Source organism: Vulpes lagopus, chromosome 5 (genome assembly GCF_018345385.1).
Source record: "Vulpes lagopus strain Blue_001 chromosome 5, ASM1834538v1, whole genome shotgun sequence".
Classification (NCBI taxonomy): Eukaryota; Metazoa; Chordata; class Mammalia; order Carnivora; family Canidae; genus Vulpes; species Vulpes lagopus.
Window position 1 is genome coordinate 79,312,719 of NC_054828.1, and position 15,973 is coordinate 79,328,691.

The window sequence follows — 15,973 nt, forward strand, 5'->3', positions numbered from 1 at the left end:
CACTCCCAACCCAGGTTAATTCTTTGGCTTTGTCCATGAGCACACGGCAGATGCGTTAAGACAACAGACATAATCATATCAGCTGAACACAAGAACCAGAATGTGATGCACACCACAAACATGTGGGGAAGCTCAAATTTGGATGCCAAAGGCTAAAACATTTCAGAAGTATTAACATATTTGACTGAATACATCAAACTTCAAGGTGAGGCATCAGCTCCCAACTATACCCGTCATTTGAAGATTAAATGCATAGTGCATAGTGACCTCATGCTGTGCATTATTAATTGGGGGAAAGGGTTTACAGGGTGCATTATTGCATAATAAAGCTTCCGCTTGATGGCATATGTGGTATGCTTCAGGTCTATTGAGGAAGCATAATGCCCAATCTCCCTCTGGCTGGGGAAGCCTCCACGCATCCAGCTGGCTGCCCTAATTCAGATGTCTTCCTATGTGCCTGAGCTCCCGCTCCTTCTGACTTGGTCTTATGGCCTCTTTCATGTCAGTCATCTCCAGGAGTCTCAGTATGAAAGCCATGAGTGAGAATTAACTGTCACAAAAACAGAGCATAAGCTATGCCTGCTCTCTCCTGTCTTTCTTTAAATTCTACCTACCCTCAGCAAAAATGCTTTCCCCATGAAGCTGTTTCTGAGCAGTTCTACACAACATGATTTTACTCTTGTCTTTGGTCTATACGTGCAATTTAGCACAAAATCACACTCTGTTTTATCTATTGGTTTTCACTGCCTGTATGCTTGTACTCTCTTGAAGATGATGACAAAATAAAGATGAGGGTCCAGGCAGACAGCCCTTGGAAGTCTGCTCTTAGAAGAGGGTCAAGCAGATACACCCAGGAAGCCTTGTTCCCTGATGGTGTTTGCTGGGACAGAGCAGGTAATTGCAGTCTAGAAGGGGGCTCTGCACTTATCACTACAGGAGCACCTGTGTCTACTGAAAGGTACGGCTCCCCCTGAAAATGATATGTCTGTGTCTTCTCAAAGTCATAACTTGACCTTCAGCATTATCTTATCTCTTCAGTTCCAATCTAACCATCTGGTCTAAGGCGTATCCTTAGCATTTTCAATTATAAGGTCCCTTACCCAAAACTCTAAACATTTCAAGTAAGAACATTATGAATGCCTTGGTCCTATATCCCTTTTTTAGAACAAGCCAAAAGCGATGCTCAGTTAATCTAGCCTGTGAGCAGTTCATAGCAGAATGAGAGCATTTCCCTTCTCTTTGCCCTCTATATTTGCAGTTAAGCAAACAGTTATTTGTAACTATTCATGTGTCATTCTAGGGAGAATGATTTAGGTTTTGATGGATACAATTCCAGGTCCTTATGGTACCTAATATGACTTTGATGAGTTGGTTCAGGTAGCCATAAAAGACACCAGTGGTGGGTCCAGGCCTCACACCTAGGGTAGGTGAGACCAGAAGCATGACAGGGCTATAGCATACAGACAGTAGTTTCTAATGAGAGGCAGTGGTGCCCCAGAAAAAGCCGAGTCAGAGCCTGCTAAATGAGGATCTGTGAGAAAAATGATAATTGTCTTCAGTTTCCTCTCCCCTCTCTTTTTCCTCCCACATGGCCTCAACTCTCCTCTAGGCCCTGAGTACTTGCTGTGTTTCCACCCTTCTTTCCACTAACTGCCCCACCTACCACTGCCCAAGAAAAAAATGCTTCCTGGCATCTAGCTACACATGAGAAGGTAATTTATGGACTACCTTTTTCATTAGCTTACTGTATTGCCCACCCATGAAGGCAAGTCCTTACTTTGTAAAAATAAAGCCATGAGTGAACATTTTGAACAAAAATATTAAACTACTGAGAAATACTTGGAATGCCAAAGTGTAGACCAGTGATTCTCAGCAAGGAAGTCTGGGGGTAGGGGTACGGAGGCTTTTTAACAGTACAGACATCACTACTTCCACCTCCATTGCAACAGTTAAGAATCACTGTGTGACATGAGACATACTTGAAGAGAATAGGTTACCCTTACAAACACAGGACTATTTTGTGGAAGTTTGAGGTCAACCAATACAAATAGCTACCTTCAGAGAAGGAAAGGAAATCAAGTATCAAATGTCCTGGTAGGTATTTTTCTCATTCAAGCCTTATCCTATATGGAGGGTATCCCCTTGACCCATCACCATCACCATCACCATCACCATCACCATCACCATCACCATCACCATCACCATTTTACAGAGCAGAAAACAGGTCCTGAGAGGTTAAGTAACTTGCTTAAGATCACACAGCCAACAGGCTGAACCAGAATTCAAACTCAACTCTACCATCACAACCCATACTATTTCTGAAAGAGTCTGGCCATGTGTAAAAGTACTATCGGAGATTTAAAACATTATATAAATATTGGCCATCATGTTATGGTACGTATTAAAATATGAGGAGTCATTGGGACCTTTCAGCTTCATTGCTCATGCAGATTTTTTAGATCTCTGTGAGGACAGCTCTTCTCCCCGGAAGGAGACTGAAATGCTGCCTTGGTTACACTTGGGGCCATTTCCCATCATGGCACTTCCCTGGGTCACAGAGGGGCTGGTAGTGGAATTGCGAGCCTCTTCTAACTGGCTCTGGCAACACCACTTGTGATGTTGCCAACAGTCCTTCCAGGACTACCTCTAAGACATCAGAAGAAGGCTGTAATCTGCTGAGGTGAAGGCTTTTCCAGTTGATCCGAAATGTCTTCTGAGACCAGTTTATACATTCATCCTTGTTCAGCCTCAAGTACACCTGGAAAGAACACATTTAATTACTGTATATTCTTCCTTGAATCCACTGGATCACACATGGTCCTATCTCCTCTGCCATGACCAACTGTACTGCTCTTATGTAATCAAATCTATCAGTTTTTCTACTTTTGTGGGTTTTTTTAGTACTTCTGTTTATGTATGTTTAGATATAACTTCTGCACCCCTGGTTATGTTAAAATATTCATCTTTACATTATAATACTCCATGTTTCTTTTTTTTTTTTAAGATTCTATTTATTTATTCATGAGAGACACAGAGAGAGAGAGAAGCAGAGACATAGGCAGAGGGAGAAGCAGGCTCCCCACAGGGAGCCCGATGTGAAACTCCATCCTGAAGCCTTGGGATCACACCCTGAGCTGAAGGCAGACACTCAACTGCTGAGCCACCCAGGTGTCCCACTTCCATGTTTCTTTTTAACATTTTTAAAAAGATTTTATTTATTTATTTGAGAGAGGGTAAGAATGAGGGCAAGAGAGAGCACACAGAGGCAGAGGGAGGAGAAGCAGACTCCCTGTCAAGCAGGGAGCCTAGGGTGGGGCTCAATCTCAGGACCTCAGGACCCTGAGATCATGACCTGAATGGAAGGCAGACACCTAACCGACTGAGCCACCCAGTGCCCTCTTTTTTTAACATTTAAATCTTTACTCCATCTTAATTTTTGGCATAATCTGTGAGATAAGAGAGTTAACTACTGTTTTTTTCAAATTATTCTCTAATACTAGTTATTAATTAATCCTTACCTCCACTAACTTTTTAAAATATTACATTGCATGTTCCCATATATACCATGTCTGTTCCTGAACTTTCAATAACCTTGAGACTTACCATTTTAACAAGTCTATATAGGAAAGGAAAAAAGAATAGTTATATGCAAATCCATTTTTCTCAGCTACTCCATGGAGATAGATAAGAAAGAGACCAAAACAGAGGGGAAAATTAGAAATGAATAATGAATGATCAGAAGGGACTTATCAGGGATCCCTGGGTGGCACGACAGTTTGGCGCCTGCCTTCGGCCTAGGGCGTGATCCTGGAGTCCCTGGATGGAGTCCCACATCAGGCTCCCTGCGTGGAGTCTGCTTCTCCCTCTGCCTGTGTCTCTGCCTCTCTCTCTGTGTGTGTCTCTCATGAATAAATAAATAAAATCTTAAAAAAAAAAAAAAAACGAAGGGACTTAGCAGTTCAAAAAATAAACCCTTGTAAGACTTTGCCCTGTTACCACTCTCCCTTAATGTGGTGAGCAAGGAGGAAGGACAATCAGGGTAGACACACCTATTGGAAAAATGCTCAGCTCCATTTAATCCCTCTCCCCACCTTACCCATTTATGAGCCAATGTACCCTATTTACTTACCTACATTTAGGGTCAGGCCTGAGCATACTCTGAACAGAGTTCCTGCTCTGGGCAAAAATTATATTGGGAGTCCCTGTCTCAACAGGACCTACCTCATTTGGTAGCTACAACTATTAAAGACAGAATTCATAAAAAGCAGTCACTACATTGCCTGGCTGTATTAGTTTGCTAGAAAACTGCCATAACAAAATTTCATAGATTGGGTGGCTTAAACAACAAAAGTTCCAAGAACTAGTAATCTAAGATCAGAGCACCAGCAGGTTTCATTTCTCCTGAGGCCTATCTTCTTGGCTTGCAGAAGGCACCTTCTCACTGTGTCCTTACTAGCCTTTTCTCAGTACACATGCATCCCTGGTGTCTCTCCCTCTTTTTATAAGGACCGGTCATATTGGGTTAGGGCCCATCCATGTGACTTCGTTGAACCTTGACTACCTCTTCAAAGGCCCTATCCCCAAAGAGTCACATCCTGAAGTATACTGGGCATAAGGACTTCAATTTATGAGTTTGGAGGGGATACAATTCACACAATAACATTGGCATATATAAAAGAACTAATAAAAATGTGTTATTCTTAAGTACATGTGTTGGGCAAAGCAAATGAAGATTGATGCAACCATAACAAAGAAACATAGGAACAACTTTGCTTTTTCCTCTTTTCTTACCAAGAATAGATGTCTAATGCCTGAACAGCTGGGACATAACAGAAAGCCTTGTCCAAATAGCTACCGATCCCAACCAGGTCAGAGGATACTTGAAGACTAGAGCACAATGGCTCAGCAGGTAGATGCTGCTAAGAGAACTGAATTGGCTAATGGCCTCCCCAAACCATAGGTTACTATTTTAAATGTTACAAAAGACCGTAGAGCATGAAAAGATGAAAAATAAAACCAGTGTGGGTCCAATCTTCAAAGGGGGAGAATTGAGTGATAGTGGCAGTTTGGCTGCATGAGACTAAACTAAATTGCTGGGTACTGAGCTGTCCAGGGGCTAGAGGGAGATCACAATCTTTTCTGTCCTAGGGCTCTTGGGATAGAAAATAGTTTTTTCCTTCTTTTCTTTCCTTTTCACTAAAATCCTTTTGCAGTCCTTGAAGATGAAAAACATCTGTGCATTGGTCAAAATCATGCAAAAGGGACACAAACACACTTATCCCCAGTGCTACATAATGTTAACGTAAAACAGGGCTTATTTGGGGAAAACATTCCAAGCGGATTTGAAGGAGCAGGGCAAGCCTCTGCACCCTTTTAAGAGTGGCCTGGTTAACTAGGCCCAATAGGGCCAAGTGTTCAAGTAGAGAGTAGCCACCCAATCCCACTACAGTGGAAAGTGACCCTCCCTAAACCCAACCATGCTCTATGTATTTGTGGAAAAAGAAAAGTAGGTAACTATAATGTGGAGCCTGAGAAAAATTAAGGCCATTCCACCTAAAGTTTAGCATTAGCACAAGTACAGCCATCTTAGGCCCCTGTGAATAAGAGCTGAACTTTACAGGAAAAACTGCAGAATGTCCTCGGCAGGGAATCCCATATCAGAAAGACAACAGAGCCCATGCCCATGGTAGAAAGTCCCATATTAGAATGAGAACAGAGCTCAATGCCCTTGAAAGCCCCATATCAGAATGTAAACAGAACTTGAGAAATTCCTGCACCCCTTCTGAAAATACCCTAGACCAGCTTATAAAAAACCCAGCTGTAACCCACTTCGGGGTCCAAGTCTCTCCACTGTGTCGGGTATACTTGGACCCAAGCTTGAGCTTGCTATAAACCCTTATGCGCTTGTATCGGTGTCGGCTCCTCGGTGGTTTCTCGGATTCGCAATCTTGGGCACAACGTATAATGCTAGAGAAGCCCCCAATTGAGGAAATGGTCTGGTTAAAAGGGGATCACCCAAAGCTCAGGAGCTAGTATTTTTTTTTTAAGATGAATTTATTTATTTATTTACTTGAGAGAGAGAGAGATATCAGGCATGGGCAGGGGGCAAAGGGAGAGAGAGTGTTAAGCAGACTCCATGCAGAGTGCACAGCTAACATGGGGCTTGATCTCATGACCATGAGATCAAGACCTGAGCCAAAACCAAGAGTAAGCCACTTAACCAGCTGTGCCATCCAGGTACCCCTCAGAAGCTAGTATTAGGTCATTTTCTACCCAACGGCTTTCAGGCCCTCCAGATGCACATCTGCTTAGTCAGGGAAAAGGAATATGGAGCAGCCACTGTAGGCAGGGCAATCCTCACTGCATATAAATGTCATTGGACTGCTGGTCAGCTGAAATGACAGCACAAAATATGATTTTTTAAAAGATTTTATTTATTCATGAGAGACACAGAGAGAGAGAGGCAGAGACATAGGCAGAGGGAGAAGCCGGCTCCCCTCAAGGATCCCGATGCAGAACTTGATCCTGAACCCCAGGATCATGCCCTGGGCCAAAGGCAGATGCTCAACCACTGAGCCGCCCAGGTGTCCCTATGACTGATTTTCTTTAAGTGCTCTTACATAGGTGTGGCCACACATGCAGGGTGAGCCAGGACTCGGCACGACTCTTGTTTTTTGCAGTAGGGCCTAAATTGTGATTTTAAAAACAAACAACAAACAAAAAACTCAAGAAAACCCTCTGGAGTGACCGTGCCAGAAGGGCTGTGAAGGTGGGACCTCTACATTCCTTTTTGTCATCTGAAGACCACCAACAGTTTCTCATCCTCAGAGCTCTCTGAGTTCACTAAGTGATGAATCTTTTCCTTTGACCTCCTTCTCTGCTTCATGTGCTCAGTTGCTCCCTGGACAAATGGCAGTCCAAATGCTATCATTAGGGCCACCTGGGTGGCTCAGTCCCTTTAGTGTCTGCCTTCGGCTCAGGTCATGATTGTAGAGTCCTGGGATCAAGCCTTGCCCTGGGCTCCCTGCTCAGTAGAGAGCCTGTTTCTGCCTTTGCCCCTCTCTCTGCTTGTGCTCTCTCTCTCACAAATAAAATATTTTTAAAAAATGCTAACATTAACACTATGAAAACAATAAAAATGTCTCAAACATATATTGTAGAGCAAATAAAAATTAATTTACACCAAGGGAAGAGGGTCACTTTAGCCCAAAGATTGCATATATTTTTGGTAGTTACCAAACAAATAAAACATCTAATTCTCAAATTTTTATCTCCAACTTTTATCACTCTCTCCCAATCCAGACATGTCCCAACATGGACCAGGCACCTCCATCTAAAGCTATCTCATTCTAAACATGTCCAAAACAAGCTCATTTTTGTTAAGTAATACTACCTACTTAAGTCATCCAAGTTAGAGCTTTCAGTTTTTGAAAGCTTTCAACCCTAAGTCCTAATTAATTGGTCATTGCTTTTTATCAACTATACTGCCAAAATGCATCTATATCCTTACTGTTCCACTGCTCTTTATCCTTATAGTTCCTTAGGTCAGTATCTCCTCCGAAGTGAACAATTGCTTAGCCTCTAAACTAATCTTTCTGCTTCCAGTTTCATTTTGATTTTTGATCTGAGAACCATCCCTTTTGAGACATGGTGGATAGGAATACAAGCTTGATCTCTCCTGAACAAAGCAATTTGGTTCAGGAGGGAAAAAGCAATAATTCCTTAGGTCCAATTCACAACAGAAGAATGACAGAGCTGAGAAACAGAGGAGCAAGTCTTTCCCAGTCAATGTGGCTGTGGTTTGATTCAATGATTTTGGCAGAGTTTTATGCATTTTCTGGAAAGGAGATGGGAAGGAGATGTTCTTGATGGGAGATGGGAAGACAGAAGGAAAATGGCTACTGAACTGGTGGGTTAAATTAGCCAAGAATCAGGCAGCCCTGGGGGCTCAGCGGTTTAGCGCTGCCTTCGGCCCAGGACCTAATCCTGGAGACCTGGGATCAAGTCTCACATCAGGCATGGAGCCTGCCTCTCCCTCTGCCTGTGTCTCTGCCTCTCTGTGTCTCTCATGAATAAATAAATAAAATCTTTTAAAAAAATAGCCAAGAATCTTTTAGGATTAAAGACAGGTAACCTTTAGCATTCCTTAATTATACAAAAGAACCTGAGTATATACATACTCTAAAAATTATAGGCAAATTTTAATGTATAGAGAAAAAAATTACTCCTAAATCTACCACCCTGATAATGACTACCATGCCTGTACATACGCTTCCAGTCTCTTCCCACTACATATATATTTCATATAGTTGCAATCATAGCCTTTGTCTTGGGTAAATTTATAGAATGATACATCTAAAGATGTGCTAAGTTAGAAAAACAATTGACCTGGGTGTCTGGCTGGATCAGTTGGAAGAGCACTCGATCTCAGGGTCGTGAGTTCTGTCCCCATGTTGGGTTTAGAGATTACTAAAATAAATAAACCTAAAAGTAAAGATTTTAAAAAATAAAAAAACAAGAAAAATAAATACAATTGACCTTACCTAATCTCATGCATTTCACATGAGGACTTTTCAATATGGTATATATCATTCATTAGGGAGTAGCTCCTAATGGTGAAGGGTGACGTTGGAGCCTGGTTGTATCTACACAATTTTATACAAAAGAAAGGGTAATGGTGAGGTGCTAGCCATTAACATCTTTGGACCCCAAATATGGGGGAAGTCCCTAAACTCTAAGAAATAAACAAGAGAATCTCTTACCATTATAGCACATGCTAGGTCTTACTAACAACATCCTCAACATGAGGCTAATAATACCTACTTTCCAGGGCTTTTGTGAGGAATAAACTATGTGAAATTACATGGTATAAACTATTTTAAAATGACATAAATGTAAGGAAAAACTATTAGTATCATTCCTAAGTCTGTATCTCTCATTAAACTCCAAATTCCTTAGGAAACAACACCCTTACTTCCTATCTTTGTATCTCCCCACTCCACCCTCCAGAATGCTATAATATAGAAGCAGAAACAGAGCTCTCTTGGAGCTGAGAAACAATTTTTCCTGGAATTGTCAGGGACATCTCACCAAGAGTTTTACAGGGGTAATGATAGGGATCCGGGAGCTATTTTTAATATTTATAAAAGTCTAACCTGATATTATACTGTTATCAGCAGTAAAGCTTTACAGGCTAAATAAAACATCAGTGTTTTCCCTAATTTTTCTTGTTTTCCCTTGTAAATAGAATTCTATAAAACAAGTACGCATCTCATTGAAAAATTAATTGTTGCTTTATTTAATAAATATTGTGGAGGCCCTGTGGTAACTGCAAGGAAAAAAAAAAGATGAATAAAAGTAGTCATATTCCTTGCCTATATGGAACTCACAGTCCAGTGAAGACAGACAAGTTCAATGTCCAAGTATACATGACAAGGGCAATACTAAGGACAATCACAATAAAGGGAATATATGCAGGACTATTAACCTAGATTTAAGTAGGGCTGAGTGGTCATGAAAAGCTTCCTGGAGGAAGTAAAGCCTTAAAAGACTTCTGGGAGTTTTTTTTTTTTTTTTAAGATTTTATTTATTTATTCATGAGAGACACAGAGACCTAGGCAGAGGGAGAAGCAGATTCCCTGCGGGGAGCCTGATGTGGGACTCAATCCCAGGACCCTGGGATCATGACCTGAGCCAAAGGCAGACGCTCTACTACTGAGCCACTTGGGTGCCCCACTTCTGGGAGTTATCCAGGCAAAGGCTGAGTATATGTCCAGGCAGAGGGTGCAATATATGCAAAAAATCAAAGGTGACAGAAAACATGTCACCAAGACATTGTAATTCAACAGGTCCCAATGTAGAATCAGGGTATAGGAGTGGGTAAAGGGAAAGATGGCATTTTACTCAGACTTTTATTTTGAAAATGTTCGCACATAGAAAACACTTGAAAAAATAGTGCAATGAATATCTATATACTTTCACCTAAATAATCTAGGGATTGATGGGGAGGATTGGTGGGGAGAGGGAGAGATAGAAAGATGAATGAATGAATGAATGAATGAATGAATGAATGAAGGCAAAATGTTAATAATTGGTGATCAGTTGGTGATAGAGATTTCTAACACTCTTCAGATGCTCTCTCTCCCCCAATTTGTAACTGTAAATCTTTCTATGCTTTCCCCTATTATTTCCTCCTCTCCCTACTTGGGAAACTTTGAAATTAACTGATCACAAAAACATTCTGCTGTAATGTGCAAGCTGCAGGGATTTCTAGTCCAGATGAACCAGTATTTCTCAAGATGTTTCATAACCAACCCCCTAAGGAACATTTTCAGATTTTTTTTCTAATTGTCTCTTCAGGGAACTTTACTATGCAGGTATACTATATACTTGGCTTTGTAATGTGTGTATTATATATACATATGCACTGTATATGTTATGTATAAGTAATATATATGCTTTATACTTTAAAAGGGTAAAATTTGGGGGCACCTGAATGGCTCAGTTGGTTAAATGACTCTTGGTTTTGGCTCAGGTCATGATCTCAGGGTTGCTGGATCTAGATCTGTATCAGGCTCTGTGCTTAGTGGTGGTCTGCTTGAGATTCTTGAGATTCTTTCTCTCCCTCTAACTCTCCTCCTCCTCCTCTCTCTCTCTCTCTCAAATAAATAAATAAACCTTTTAAAAAACAAAAAAGAGTCAGATTTTTCAATACCCCAGAACAAATTTTTGCCCACTTGCAGGCAATATCACTCCCACTGACAATGTATGAGATAAACAGATCTAACATAAAGAGGAATAAATCAGATTATAATACAACAGATTCTCATTCCAATTAGCTTTTAGAGGCAATTTTAACAAATTAGTCACTTATATATGTGTAAAGTAAAATAAATTCAAAGATTTCTGACAAAAAAAAAGTTAATTCCTAAGGCTTTGTGTCAGATCTTCCTCAAAAAACTTTTTATTGTAAGCCACTTGGCCAAAGACACCATAACTAATATGCTCCAGATAACCTAGTACAGTGTTCAAGGACTTAATTCATCAATTGTCACCTTCCTGACACAATGAATTAAATAACATAAGTCTCTGTTGGGAAAGGTAGGGACAGGACAATGGTAATCCCAAGTAGTTTGGGGGCAACAGAAAGGAACCAATCCAAAGCAGACAAGTCCTAGAGAAGGAGAATGCTCTTTGTAGTAGGCAGCAAAATTTAGGCAGGTGTTGGAATGAGAAGATGGTTTTGTAGATAAACTACCAACAACATCATTTTACCAAAGTCTAAGCAGCGCTGTTCAGTAGAAATTTAATGTAAGCAGTGTATACAATTTCATTTTAGAAGCCATATTACAAAGGTTAAAAATGAGCAAGTAAAAATTTTAATAATAGATGTTATTAATATATTTTTGTTAAAATATTATCACTTTTAAAAAGATAAATAAGGGATCCCTGGGTGGTGCAGCGGTCCTGGAGACCCAGGATCGAGTCCCACGTCGGGCTCCCTGCATGGAGCCTGCTTCTCCCTCTGCCTGTGTCTCTGCCTCTCTCTCTCTCTCTGTGTGACTATCATGAATAAATAAATAAAATCTTTAAAAAAAAAGATAAATTATAGTAGATTCACATATTGGAATAGTATCCAGTGTAAAAAAGAAATAAGCTATCAAGCCATGAAAAGATGTGAAGGAAGCTTAAATGTCTATTATTAAGTGAAAGAAGCCAATCTGAAAAGGCTTCTGTATGATTCCAACAATATGACACTCTGGAAAGGACAAGATGATAGACAGTAAAAGAATCAGGGGTTGCCAGGAGTTTGAGGAGAAAAAGAGGTGAATAAGTGAAGCACCAGGGATTTTTAGGGTAGTGAAACTACTCTGTGTGATACTATAATGGCAGATACAAGTCATTATACATTTGTCAAAACCTATAGAATGTACAACACCAAGAGTGACCCTTGATAAAAACTATGGACTTTGATGATAAAAATGTGTCAATATTCCTAACTCTGGGAAACGAACTAGGGGTGGTGGAAGGGGAGGTGGGCAGGGGGTGGGGGTGACTGGGTGATGGGCACTGAGGTGGGCACTTGACAGGATGAGCACTGGGTGTTATTCTATATGTTGACAAATTGAACACCAATAAAAAATAAATTTATAAAAAATGTGTCAATATTGGTTCAGTTATACCAACTGTAATACCCTGATGCAGGACATTGATGGCAAGGTGGCTGTGTGTTGTGTGGAGGAGAGGGGAATATATGAGAATTCTCTGTACTTTCTGCTCAATTTTGATGTGAATCTAAAACTACTCTAAAAAATAAAGTCTATATTTTAAAATATATATATGTATATATATATATTTATAATCTCTATAATTTCAACATGCAATTTGTGTAAGACATTATTGAGATATTCTACATTCCTTTTTTCATTACAAATCTTTTAAAAACCTGCATGTATTTTACACTTAGACCATTTCTAATGTGAATTAACCACATTTCAAGTGCTCAAAAGCCACATGTTGGATAGCCCAAGTCTACAGCAGTCCAGCCACACTGGATATTTATACAAGGAAAATGTTTTTGCTATGCAAATGCAGGTTCCAATCAAGCCTCTGAATCCTCTTTCCACTTCAATTGCTACCTCTCAGCTCCTCTCATAAAGATACTTAGGAGCATCCTCCCTACAAGCCCCTTCTCCAGCTCAGTCCTCCAGATACTATCACTCCAGAGATTTTCCTGATGGGACTCTGTCTAAAAGAGAGGCACTGAATAATATAAGGGATTTATCACACCAGAGTTTCCTGAAAACACCATGTACTCCTCATTAATAAAAGGAGAAAAAGCTTTCACATCCTGCACAGTCTACAAAAAAAAATATGAAGAATTTATTAAGATGCAGTGCAGATTTAAATGCTACCTAGAAAATAGGTACTTAAGAAAAAAAAGAGTTGCTGTCAATATAGAAATAAATAACTCGGCTTTGCCTCAGTTGTTGGGGATTATATATACTTCCATGCAACTAGGAACATTAATTATATTTCCTAGCCACATTTCTGGAACTAATGTATAGACTTCTCTATAAGCCATGATATATTATAATCTACTCATGCTGTAAAGGCTATTACCAAGATGCGGGTGGACTTCAGCTCAGAAAAGTTAGCTGTCATTTGAATTAGAAAAGGCACTACATTAAATCACAGTCTGTCCTTTTATATCCATCATTTTCAGGTTCTATCATTCAGAGAAGTGAAAAAAAAAAAGGCATTTATTTGCTTGCCATTTTGAAGAGCTCTTGCAAAGGAAGGGAAAAGAAAAAAAACCCAGAGAGTGGCCCATGCAGTCCCACAGAATCCTGAGAAGAAAACAGCATGATATGACACAGGCTGCATACATATACATTTTACTTATAGTCACAGAAATCATTATTAAATGCCCAGCTCCCATCTGAGTTTTCTTTGAAATGAAGGAAGGAATTCTAAAATAAAACAAATAAAATTGGGGAACACCTGGGTGGCTCGTTCAGTGTCTGCCTTTGGCTCAGGGCATGATCCCAGGGTCCTGGGATTGAGTCCCCCAGCCGGCTCCTTGATGGGAGCCTGCTTCTCCCTCTGCCTATGTCTCTGCCTCTCTCTGTGTGTCTCTCATGAACAAATAAATAAAATTTTATAAAACAAATAAAATATGTATTTAACTATATATCGTATTTTTAAAATTAAGACTTCTACATGAGCTCTTCCCCCGAGCGGCCTGAGGTGACCTCTGGTGATGGTTCGCTACTCGCTGGACCCAGAAAACCCTACAAAATCACGCAAGTCGAGAGGTTCAAATCTTCGTGTTCACTTTAAGAACACACGTGAAACTGCCCTGGCCATCAAGGGTGTGCGTATTCGAAAAGCCACCAAGTATCTGAAAGATGTCATTTTGCAGAAGCAGTGTGTGCCATTCTGTCGCTACAATGGTGGAGTTGGTAGGTGTACACAGGTCAAACAGTGGGGCTGGACACAGGGTCGGTGGCCCAAGAAGAGTGCTGAATTTTTACTGCACATGCTTAAAAATGCAGAGAGTAATGCTGAACTTAAGGGTTTAGATGTAGATTCTCTAGTCACTGAGCACATCCAGGTGAATAAAGCCCCCAAGATGCAATGTAGAACCTACAGGGCTCATGGCCGGATTAATCCATACATGAGCTCTCCCTGCCACACTGAGATGATTCTTACTGAAAAAGAGCAGATTGTTCCTAAACCAGAGGTTGCACAGAAGAAAAAGATATCCCAGAAGAAACTGAAGAAACAAAAACTTATGGCCCGGGAGTAAATTCTGCATAGAATAAATGCAAACAAAAATAAAAACGAAAACAAAAAAAAAAAAGACTTCTACATGAAAAGTCAAAATATTTTCCATCATTATAACTAAATATTTTCAAATAGGTATCTTAATATAATCTCAATATAATTTAATAAAATGACATGATGTCTGGAATTTGATTGAAAATACTCCAATGGCGGGGGGGAAGAAAATACTCCAACAAATAAAAATGATAATAAAGGTGAAAGTTGGAGGAATAGCTGAAATAAAAATGACACAGAATGAGAGATACTTGGAGGGTCATTATATTTTCTCCACTGTGTATACCATATATCTAAAATTTTCCAAATAAAAAAGTTCAAAATTGTTGGTGGTAAGTTTTAAAATATGTGGGTATCTTTAACAAAAGAAACTTAACTGGTTATTTCTGACTCAAGGCATGGTGATTTACTTACATTCTTTTAGTCACATGTTTTTATCAAACTTTATTTTCTCAATAAAAAAATCTATATACACACATATGTTTACACACACACACACATTAATGCAGTCTACACTTCCTGAAGAAACTGGTAATGCATTTAGCTCTGCACCTCATTAGTTGTGGGTCCTTAAGCAAGTCACTTCCGAGCCTTATTAAGTAACAATAACATTTAAATGAGAAAATACATTTAAAAATACCCAGCACAGTGTCCGGCACTATGTAGGTACCGATTGTCAGTTTAAACAACATTTAATATACAGGAAGAAGTAGATTTACTATGGAGATAGGCCCATCCCTAAGGCTCCTGAGGAGTCATGAGCAAAAGGAGAAAAACAGGTATTTGGCTATATTGTTTTTCTCTTTCCACCCAATAGAGGACACCCCAACAGATTCCATCAATCTCCACCATCCCCAACAGCTGCCCTTTGAACACTCCTGAGGCAAAGTTGGAGGAGATAGAGTAGGATTATGTATTCTTAGTATTCCTTGTCCCCTGGGTTGGGATGTGACTGGAGAGAGGACTGAGTAGGTCCTTCCAAAGCAAAACGCCCAGGGGAACCAGGTGTCTGGACTAAGAGCTGTACTGATTGGAGACCAGGTGTTAGGGTTGGAGTCAGAAGACATGGATTCAAGCCCCAGTTCTTCCAGCAACTTTATGTGACCTCAGAGCATGTCTTTACCTAGCTGTGCCTCAATTTTCTCATATAACCATATAATAAATATTTATTGGGCTCCAGTTATGGGCCAGCCATGCATCTAGATACCATGAATACACAGACAATGGTCCTTGCCTTCAAAGCCTTACCAATCTGATAGGGAACACGCCATGAAGACATCGCGGGCAAATGTGTTCCAGACAAAGGGTCTCTTCTTAATCAAAATTTCCATGATTAATCTTACAAGTTGACAAGTTCATTAAATACAAATAAAAAAAGAATCCTAGGGATCCCTGGGTGGCGCAGCGGTTTGGCGCCTGCCTTTGGCCCAGGGCACGATCCTGGAGACCCGGGATCGAATCCCACGTCAGGCTCCCAGTGCATGGAGCCTGCTTCTCCCTCTGCCTGTGTCTCTGCCTCTATCTCTGTGTGTGTGTGTGTGACTATCATAAATAAATAAAAATTTAAAAAAAAAGAATCCTAAGGGGAAAAGAGCACAGGTTAAATTATGATGCAATACTATAAAGAGTG

At 40.2% G+C, this 15,973-nt stretch overlaps 1 protein-coding gene across 1 annotated transcript; it reads left to right on the forward strand.

Annotated features, from left to right (window-relative positions):
• The first annotated feature begins 13,731 nt into the window (after positions 1 to 13,731).
• On the forward strand, positions 13,732 to 14,311 carry LOC121491553 (60S ribosomal protein L17-like). The gene has a single exon (XM_041756583.1). The coding sequence runs from the start codon at positions 13,763 to 13,765 to the stop codon at positions 14,309 to 14,311; it is 549 nt and encodes a 182-aa protein (XP_041612517.1). The 5' UTR covers positions 13,732 to 13,762.
• Positions 14,312 to 15,973: the final 1,662 nt, after the last annotated feature.